At 39.9% G+C, this 10,348-nt stretch overlaps 1 protein-coding gene across 2 annotated transcripts; it reads right to left on the bottom strand.

The window, feature by feature from the left end:
- Window positions 1–500: 500 nt before the first annotated feature.
- LOC110530352 (uncharacterized) lies at window positions 501–2,681 on the bottom strand. 2 transcript variants are annotated; one of them, XM_021613346.3, is made up of 2 exons: window positions 2,602–2,681; window positions 501–2,073 (listed from the first exon to the last, which is right to left on the bottom strand). In XM_021613346.3, the coding sequence occupies exon 2, from the start codon at window positions 1,999–2,001 to the stop codon at window positions 964–966; it is 1,038 nt and encodes a 345-aa protein (XP_021469021.2). In that variant the 5' UTR covers window positions 2,002–2,073; window positions 2,602–2,681; the 3' UTR covers window positions 501–963. The 2 variants fall into 2 exon arrangements, with proteins under 2 accessions (XP_021469021.2, XP_021469012.2); XM_021613337.3 differs by having other exon boundaries at window positions 2,427–2,663.
- Between the last annotated feature and the right edge of the window lie 7,667 nt (window positions 2,682–10,348).

Raw genomic sequence — 10,348 nt, 5'->3', positions numbered from 1 at the left:
TTCAGAAACATTATACATTACATGTGACACCACAGGGTATCTCTGCTGGGTGCTAAGTTTAAAAGTCCGGTAGCTTCCCTCCCCCCTCTAAGTAACTAACTCTGAAAAGGAGGATTTGAGTTACAGTAAGAGTGGCTGAGATGTCAGAGTAGGGTGTTAAAGGTGGCAGGTCTGCGCAGAGTGACATCACAGAGCCCAACTCTGTTCCTCTGGCAGTGTTGGCTCACAGGCCCACCTCACATGGATAGCTAATGCTACGTGACAGAGAGGCAGGGAGGAGAGAAAAGAGAGAGAAAGGGATGGAGATTGAGAATAAAAGAGAGAGCTTTAGAAAGTGTAGAAGTGCAGAGTACTAATCACGTAGCATTAGGAGAGCAGCTCCGTCGCTCACTTTGACTTGTAATTGTAGCAATGAAGTGTGACTCAAATGGCATTCAATTTGACAGGCCTCGATAAAGTTTGACACATTCCTACATTACATTCAGCCATGGCAGCAGCAAAACCATTAAGAGTTTATTTTCAAAGAATCAGCTGTTGCTTCCGAGCACTCTACAAAGCTGTAGAAAAGGTTATTGAACTGAATGTGAGGACAAAGTAAGAAAGAACCACTTCCACAAAGCACGAAGAAATCAATTCAAACCTGCAAACTGCACTCAAGCATCCTTTTCAATACCATAGACAATTAAGTACTGTGAACTGTGCTACTTTTGCCATTTGTGTCTGTACAATTAGTTTCTAGCATTATAACAATTGATTTGCGTGGGAAGGAATTATTCATGGGCTTTTATAATATATTTTCTCAGAAATTCATAGGAGAACATTAGCATTGAATAAACCAGATTATTATTCAACATTTGATCATACATACAATACAATAAATGCACATTTAGTCAAGAGTGTTCGTTCAGTTCTGTGGATTTTGCATCTTGCCTTTGCCTGTATGAAAGTCAATATGAACATGTGTTATCTTCTGTCTAGGGGTTCTGTTTCCACTATGCTCAGCCTCTCGTTTGGGTCCGTTGGTTCTTGTACCATCAACTTCATGCGTAGACTCTCTCTGCTGTTGAGAAAGTACCTCTCCAGGTCTGCAATGGGGCCTTGTGGAGAGAACAGTCGCTCTAAATAGGCTTGAGCACACATATCTGAAGTGATCAGGACAATGCCAGGGGGAGCGTCCTCAGGTAGGGGTACACTCACACTCTTCCCTAACTCTTTATCCACCACAGTGAACCCAGTCACACTCCCCTCAGTCAGAGGATCCTCCCCGGTCTGCAGCCCTCCCCTACACTTTATCACAGTCACCGTACTGGCTTTGTAGCATCTGTACGCAGGTAGAATCTCTCTGAAGTCCTCTTGGTACTGCTCCATTGCAGCCTGGACGACCAGCGGGTTTCCTCTCTGCTCTAGCCTGGTCAGGTGCAGCAGCATCTGCGTGTGAAAGGCGGCGCCGCTGGCCCAGTGCTTCAGGGCCTTGGAGCTGGGGCCTTCCCTGAGCATGGTGTTCTTCAGCTGGGTCAGCAAGTAGCTCAGCTGGCCCTCCAGACGCTGGGTGTCTTCTCTCAGCTTCTGCTCATCCTTCAAGTGCATCCGGCAGCGCTTGAGGTACTCCTCCATAACGTCCTGGAGCTCCGCTCGCCGTTCCTCGACTTGGCAACCCCTTGACCTCACTGACCCCCTGGACGAGGCGTATGCCGTCTCCATCACCATGGAGACCACCAAGCCCACCAGGCCTGCAACCTTGGGCTCGTCAGAGAAAGCGACCAGGCGGCTGATCAGCTCCTTCAGGTAGGTGGGCGCCCGGTTACCTACGTGCCCCTGCAGCTGGCGGAGGTGGTCCTGTAGGTGGGCCCTGGAGTCTAGGCTCTCTGGATTAGCTAGCAGATAGTGGTCGACGGCAACATCAGGCAGAGCACCGGCTTCCAACATGGCGGAGTAGAGCAGAGAGCCAATAGCAACCTGAGCCTCCGACTGCTCCTTTTCTGAGGCCAACAACTGCCCCATGATGAACGTCAGGATATCTGGGGGTGGGCAGGCGAGTGTGTTGTTGATGTAAATGCACGATGAGAAAAAAGCCTGTTGAAGACATAGAGAAGAAAGCTTAAACACAGTTGAGTGTTTATCATACAGTGTTTATTACACAGTTCATAAAGTATACATTTGAGACACACTTTCAGTTTCAGTCTAGAATTATACATTAACCTCAGGTTAACCTTTGGTTAGTTATGCCACTGTACATGCCATGTAAACAACTGTCCTCCTTATAGAGTAGCCTAAATTCATTCTAATCCTTAGCCTAGTGTAAGTGGTGAGATGATTTGTATGTGTCTCTTTATAAATCAATTGGTTACGTGCTAAAACCTTGTAAAAGCTTTAAAAACGTTTTTAAAAAGCATTCAATAAAAATAATTATGAACAGGATCACGTACAGTGCACAGAAAGGAAGTTGTTGATTTCATCATATCGCCATTCTCTCAGTATGAATAACCATGCCATAAAAAAACGTTACAAATAATCGAACAACACTTCACATATCAACTGCGTTCGTTTAGCTTTGGGCTCTTCCCTTACTGTAAGGCATTTACCGGGGAGTGTGTTCCTTACCGTTGTATACAGCAGCCAGCTAATATGGCAGACAGTGGCCTGATTTTCTACACTGCAGCACTAAATCCAAGACAACAGGGAGAGAAACTAGGGCAGGGGAAAAACTAGAGCTCCCCCTACTGAATACTGCAAGGTCGAGCAACCATTGAGCCTTTTATTCTATAAAATGGGCCAAGGGCTGCCAACACATTTCCCTTCTTTAACTTTATAAAATGGGACAAGGGCTGCCAACACATTGACCGTCTTTAACTTTCTAAAATGGTCCAAGGGCTTCCAACACATTTCCCTTCTTTAACTTTATAAACTGGGACAAGGACGTTGAGTCATGTACTCGTGTAATGTGTTTTATTTTACCATGACTTCAGTTTTCATAGTGAATGCAGTCAAACTATCCATTACAGTGTTAGTGTATGCTAAACCAATACTCAACCATTGTTCAGCAGTTTTATGTGGAGATGACCAGGGATGTTATCTTGATAAGTGTGTGAATTGGACCATTTTCCTGTCAAAATGTAACGAGCCTTTTAAGCGTGTAAACTATTCAACTAGCTATGCGAGCAACTTTTCATCTACCATATTACACTCTTGCTTAATGCAACAAAACCATATTACACTCTTGAATAATGCAACAATTCACAAGCATGTACAGACATCTAAATGGTTTATTTAATTGCCCATACACTAATTTAGTTTGAAGACAATAATGTGGTACAACAGCTAGCAAGCTATAGCTAACGTTAGCTAGCTAATGACATTTGATTCCTCAAGTAACATCAGCATTGTAAAAATGTACCCCTCATACGAATGTAAAAATACAGTACAGTTATCATACAGTGTCATTCATATTATACAGAGCTTGGTAAACAACATGTCTGCATCCTCCTCACATACTAACGTACTAGCTAAGTTAGCTAGCTAGTTAGTTAGCTGAACAATTTACCTTAGAACAAACCAAGCTTAATTTCATCAATATCATGCAAATCATTACATGGGGAAAAGTGTGACTTAAAAAGTTGTAAATTCACTGGCGAGTTGCTACTTGCATTCCTGCCTGTTTTCTTTTAAATAAAATGATGGTGTGTTGAGATTCCCTTAAAGCTACAGCGTCAATTTCAGAGTAACTGGCTCTTACTTTCAGTTAAAAACTCAATAAAACAAGTTTATAATATTAGGAAAATGCACATATATTTCAGTGGTTTCAAAAACATTGCTCTGCTATTACAGTGTATTATTGTCCCCCACAATGAAATCGGAGAGGGGACAGTGGATGGTTCTCCGTTTGTCCGTCCACTGACCCGATTTTGACATAATTTGAGTGAATAATGCGTCTTGCCATAGAGATCCGGTACTTACAAAATTACTCTGATTGTCCCAAGGCGGGAGCTATAGTAATGAACGTACATTTGTGAGTCACACAAGAGAGGAAGTGGCGAAGCGAGAGGGCTAACTAGGCCAAAAATCTATCTTCTCCAGCAGGTGGCTGGAGAACATCTAAAGAACAATAAATCACCAGGTGTTGATGGAATTACATCAGAATTTTACAAATTATTTTCTGAACAAGTAGCTCCCTTCCTATTTGAAGTCTTTTTAGAGAGTATTAAAAACATTGTTCTCCCTCCTACAACGAGTCAGGGGTTAATAACACTGATACCTAAGCCTAAAAAAGAAGTGCTGCTCATCGATAACTGGTGTCCAATTTGTCTTCTTAATAATGACTATAAGATATTAGCCTTACTACTTGCAAAAATAATTAAAGAAGTCCTGGATGCAATCATTGATGAAACACAGTCTGGCTTCATGAGGAACAGACATATTTCTAACAATGTCAGACTAGTATTAGACGTACTTGACTACTCAGACCTAATAACTGAGGATAGCTTCATATTATTTTTAGATTTTTATAAAGCATTTGACACAGTAGAGCATCAGTTTCTCTTCTACTCCCTTGAAAGACTTGGCTTTGGGGATTTTTTCTGTATGGCTATTAAGACTCTCTATGCAAATGGTAACAGCTCTATCAAATTGAAATATGGCACCTCACCTAGATTTGAGTTAAAGAGAGGAATTAGGCAAGGTTGTCCTATCTCTCCGTACCTGTTTTTATTAATCACCCAACTTCTTGCAAATTCTTTAAATAATAGTCCTGTACAAGGTATTTCCATAGCTGGTAAAGAAATTATTATAAGCCAGCTGGCTGACGATACTACACTTTTTCTGAAAGACGCTAACCAAATTCCCATATCGATCAATGTGATACAATCCTTTTCCAAAGCGTCTGGTCTATATCTTAACATTAATAAATGTGAACTCATAGCTGTCAAAGATTGTGTGACACCTTCATATTATGGTATTCCAGTAAAAGAAGAACTTACATATTTAGGCATAACCATTACAAAGGATCAGAAGTCTAGAGGCTTTCTAAATTTTAACCCTCTTATTAAAAGAACCCAGAAGAAACTAAATCAATGGCTACAGAGGGACTCATCTTTAAAAGGTAGAGTCCTAATAACCAAGGCTGAAGGTATCTCTAGACTAACATATGATGCTCTATCATTATATCTTGACCGTAAAATAAGCAAGGAGATAGACCAGATGCTTTTCAACTTTCTTTGGAGAAACCGTACCCATTACATTAGGAAAACTGTTGTAATGAACACTTATGAGAATGGTGGACTGAATTTTCTGGACTTTACTACTTTAAATAATACTTTTAAGATCAATTGGATAAAACAATTCCTAAGAAGACCCACTTCTATCTGGAATTTTATTCCTCATCATGTCTTCTCTACTTTTGGTGGCCTTAACTTCATGTTGTTTTGCAATTATAATATTGACAAAGTTCCAGTGAAACTTTCTGCTTTTCATCGGCAGGTTTTCTTGTCATGGTCCTTAATTTATAAACACAATTTTTCTCCACACAGATATTATATATGGAATAATCAGGATATATTGTATAAAAATACCTCTCTGTTTTTAGAATATTGTTTCCGAAATAATATCCTATTGGTGAGCCAACTGGTAAATGCAGAGGGTCTTTTACTCAGTTATAAGGAATTCTTATCACTTTACAAGGTCCCTGTAACACCTAAAGATGTTGCAATTGTTTTAGATGCCATTCCCGCAGGTGTTGCTATGTTATTCAGGAACATGTCAAGACCTGACCCTCAGAGCCTACCTTCTATTGACCCTGTTGACTCATCAGTAGGAAAGATTTGTTTCTCTTTTGGTCCATTCAACAACAGAGCGATACAATCCTTGTTTCAGCAGGATGTTGTATCTTATATACTTATATACTTATATATTGTATACCTTATACCTTATGTTGTATTTATTGGAATGGATTTATTGATAATATCTGTTGGAAAAAAGTTTGGATGTTGCCACACACATACCTACTTGTTAACAAAATTAAGGAAGTTTCCTTTAAAATTATTCATAAATATTATCCTGTCAACCACTATATGAAGAAGTTTAAGGAAAACATCAACTCAAATTGCTCCTTTTGTAATGACCACCCAGAAACAGTTGTGCATCTTTTTTGGCATTGTATGCATGTAAGAAAACTGTGGCAAGACATCAGTAGGTTTAGAATTGAACACATTTATGAAGATTTTACACTATTGTGGAGAGATGTACTGTTTGGATTCTTTACATACAATAGAAATAAGCGGAATCATTTTTATGTAATTAATTTCATTATTCTTTTGGCCAAATTTCATATACACAAATGTAAATTTACAAACAGAAAACCACATTTTCGTACCCTACAAAAAGAAATTGAACTGTATTTTAAGACGGTTAAATGCTCTACTAACAAAAAAGCTGTTACGCTTTTTTGCAAGTATATGCATGTCCCTTAAGGTCCTTGTGTAATTGTAATGTGATATTGTACCCCCTAGCTCGATTGTCTATTATTTGTAATCTATGTATGCTTGTGTTCCCTCATGTGCTTTGTGTATTGATTTGATATTAATAAATAAAAAAAATACAAATAATAAAAAATAATAAAAAATAAAAAACATTCTCCAGCAGGTGGCGTTTTGTTTTTGGCACATGACATGGAATACAGGGAATGGATTAGCTAGAGACTGCAGGACTCGACATTAAGGGCTGCCTGCTGGCCCGGCAACATCTGCTGAGCTCACGGGCCTGGTGGGCCACTTAATCAAGTTCATATGACCCATCATATGCAGTGCATTTTCAAACTCCATAACAGAAGGAGAAAAAAATGTAGTCCAATATTTGTATTTAATCCTTCACAATCTTCCTGCTGTCTGACGCGTTATCAACCAGATTTGCCCTCAATCTCGAATGAGCTCCTCCTCAGTAAGGGACGTCCCCCCCCCCCCCCCTCCTTTATTGAAAATTAGTGTTATTTTGTTAAATTTCGATTTTTCATGAGGGGGGGGGGGGGGTAATCTAACTGCACTGTCCAATTTACAGTAGCTATTACAGGGAAAGAATACCATGCTATTGTTTGAGGAGAGTGCGCAGTTATGATCTATGTATTAATATTATGTATTCATCTATGTATTAATGTATTAATAAATCAAGTAGGCACATGTTGCGCCTGGGCTGGCATAATACGTTATGTCCTTTCTCTTGCATTTCAAAGATGATGGTACAAAAAAATGCATGTTTTTTTCTTTGAATTATCTTTTAGCAGATCTAATGTGTTATATTCTCCTACAACAATTTAACATTTCCACAAGCTTCAAAGTGTTTCCTTTCAAATGGTGTCAAGAATATGCATATCCTTGCTTCAGTTCCTGAGCTACAGGCAGTTAGATTTGGGTATGTCATTTCAGGTGAAAATTGGAAAAAAAAGGGCGGATCTTTAAGAGGTAAAAAAACAGATTAATTTCCGAAGCTGTTCATGAGCTACGTCCTTTATTTATAAACTGAATATCAACTGTTGTTGGCAAGAGAGCCGCAACTCCTCACACAGCTGATTGCTGCACATAAATAAATGTGTTCTAATCTGTCTATGGTTCTAATAAACCCAGTCACTATGCAACGTTCCTAAATATAATCTCGGGAAAATACAACAGTTTTGATTGCAATTATTGAAAAGAGTGGGATCCCAGCTTGTCAGGGATGTATAATGTATTCCTCAACTCCAATTTTTTTTGTTTACAATCTTGAGTGTCTGACATGAATATCAAATAAGTAACTGTGGGAATCTTGTCGGCCATTGGAATGCATAAACAGCAGGCCTCTATTATAAACACACACAAAAAAATCACATGATTTTTTTAGTGTCAGTGGGAGTTTAAGGACATTAAACAAGCAACATTATCATATTTAGAGTATGTGATCTAGCTAATGATTAGCCCATTGTGGTAAACAAGGCAGAAAAGCAACCCTGTGCTTCAGCCATGCAGCAACAATTCTGCAACAGACAGGTGATCATGCTTCAGCCATGTAGCTACCATGCTGCAACAGACAGGTGATCATGCTTCAGCCATGTAGCTACCATGCTGCATCAGACACGTGATCATGCTTCAGCCATGTAGCTACCATGCTGCATCAGACAGGTGATCATGTTTACTGCTGAAATAGCACAACTGCCTGATAATATGGACCATGTACAGGCCCTAAAGATATAGCTTTTTTCATCAATATGTTATTGGGTTCATTTCTGGAGGGAATTTTACGTTGTAAACGGTTTAATATAGGCTATATGTCATCGTTGGTGCACTCTGCATCATCCGTGGGGAACAACATGTTTACTGTTGCCTTTTGTTTTTATTGTGGGAGTGTTGTGCTCAATGAGACAATTCTGTTTACACTGCCCTTCTTGGAGGGGGGCAACTGTCGAGTGAGTGTCGTGCTCGACCTCCGGAGGTAGTGGTCGAGAATCAAGATGTGACAAGGTCAGTAAAAGGTCTAGCCGAGGGTATATTCTAGGAAACTATATATATTCTAGCAATCTCTCATAGTGAGAAGAGCAGCAACAGTAGGAATGGCGTTTTTATCATTGCTATGACATTTCAGAAACAATGGTGGTTAAATACACACCAAACAGCTCTCTCTCTCTCTCTCTCAAATGTTATTGTCTTTTGATGGTTTGGGTCATTTTGGCTCAGTGTTTTTCTTGCTGAAGGGTAAGTACACAAAGAGACATTAGAAGGTTATTATTTTGGAGCCATCTGAAGACATTGAACATTTGTGCGAATGGCAGAAGACTTTGTGGGCTTTAAACAGTATAAAAACACGACAGTAAATCTATTTTTCATACAGGCAAAAAGAGACAGAACATTCTCGTTGAAGAAAGAATATTTCGGTATTTTGTTGATTTTGCCTTGCTTTGAAGTTGGAGCACATTTTCCTTCCATCATTACTTAAGGGAGGCCCTGGTTGTCGGGTCTAAGCCCATTACTGGAGAAGGCTGCCAAACTGTCACATAATAAGGGTTTTGTATGCGACAGACATCAGACCACAGCAGAGGCTCAGATCCATCATAATCAAGAGAACAGACTTGAGCAGGGGCTAATGTTGCTCCCTCAGTGTTATTAAATCCCATTCACTAGATCTCTGATGTCTTGCCGTATCAAATTACCTTTTAATTGCATGATAATTGTGCCTTAATTACCTCCTGGATCCCTGGTGATAAGTAACTAATTGTTGTGTAAGGCTTGTTTGGAAGCACACCAGGTTTGTTGGTGAGGTTCGGGCCTGCTCCTCCTGGCCTCGGACCTTACCAAGGGATACATTACAACCTTTATGGAGGAGGACATTTGTTTATGTGGTGTTAACACTGCAGGAATTTAACCACTTTTCTGCTGGTACCCAGTTCAAAACTAAATATTGGGTGCTGGAAAAACGTTTTGCCAGTGCTGCAGACGGCTATAATGGTCCACTAATACAATAATATTAAAGGCCCAATGCACTACTTTGTGGATAAAATGTATAATAACATCAACAGTCCCTTATCTCTGGTATGTCTTGGCATGCATCATTCAAGACTACGTTTAAATTGTGTGCAGCGCAATAGACATACAATGCACAATGTCTCAGGATATTAGCCAGACAAAACCCGTTGAGTTCAACGATAAATAGTGGCTGGATTCAGAGCCGGTCCTGGACATTCTGCCACCATGTGGTATGCCCACCATTTGTAAAACAGGCCATTGGCTTTACTAGGCCTGATTCCTGTGACTAATCAATTTGGCTATTGAAGCTCTGAGTATCAGCTACCCATCTTTATCAGGAGTTATCGGGAGCCTATTTGAAATATGTTTAGGCTACACAGCGGGAAATGCAGAAGAATTGTATTTTTCGCTATGATCAGCTTGTCAAAAATTGACGGATAGGCTACAAACTTGAAACCACTGATCACGACAATGGTGTTTAAACAGGGTGTTTAAGTAGGCTAAACTAGCCAGCTGCATTTGCTAGCTAAATAAGTGTAACTGAAACTGAAAAAAAGGATGAACTCTCTCTTCTATCTCTCTCTCTCTCTCTTGCTTCTCCTTCATTTTGGAATAAATTAATTTGTACAAAACTGTTCAACTATTGTCTTTCGCTCTCTTTGAGTCAACTACTCACCACACTTTGTGCACTGCAGTGCTAGCTAGCTGTAGCTTATGCTTTCAGTATGTCAGTTCAAGCTGCAAGAGCTCTGATAGGTTGGAGGATTTCTTCCGGAAGTTGTCATAATCACTCATAATCCTCCCCTTCCTTCTCTGAGGAGCCTCCACTGGAGCTAAGGTGAATTCAATTATTTAATGCTAGGACATTGATT

The sequence above is a fragment of the Oncorhynchus mykiss genome, chromosome 1 (genome assembly GCF_057628025.1).
Source record: "Oncorhynchus mykiss isolate SJ-2025 chromosome 1, ASM5762802v1, whole genome shotgun sequence".
Lineage (NCBI taxonomy): Eukaryota > Metazoa > Chordata > Actinopteri > Salmoniformes > Salmonidae > Oncorhynchus > Oncorhynchus mykiss.
Note: the sequence above shows the minus strand (reverse complement) of the source record. Positions and strands in the feature narration are given on the sequence as shown.

Bases quoted from the DNA above. Each gene is read 5' to 3' on its own strand.
- LOC110530352 (XM_021613337.3), bottom strand. From the start codon at position 2,459: ATGATGAAATCAACAACTTCCTTTCTGTGCACT. The intron at 2,074-2,426 runs GTACGTGATCCT...TGTCTTCAACAG, and splicing joins CAACTTCCTTTCTGTGCACT to GCTTTTTTCTCATCGTGCAT.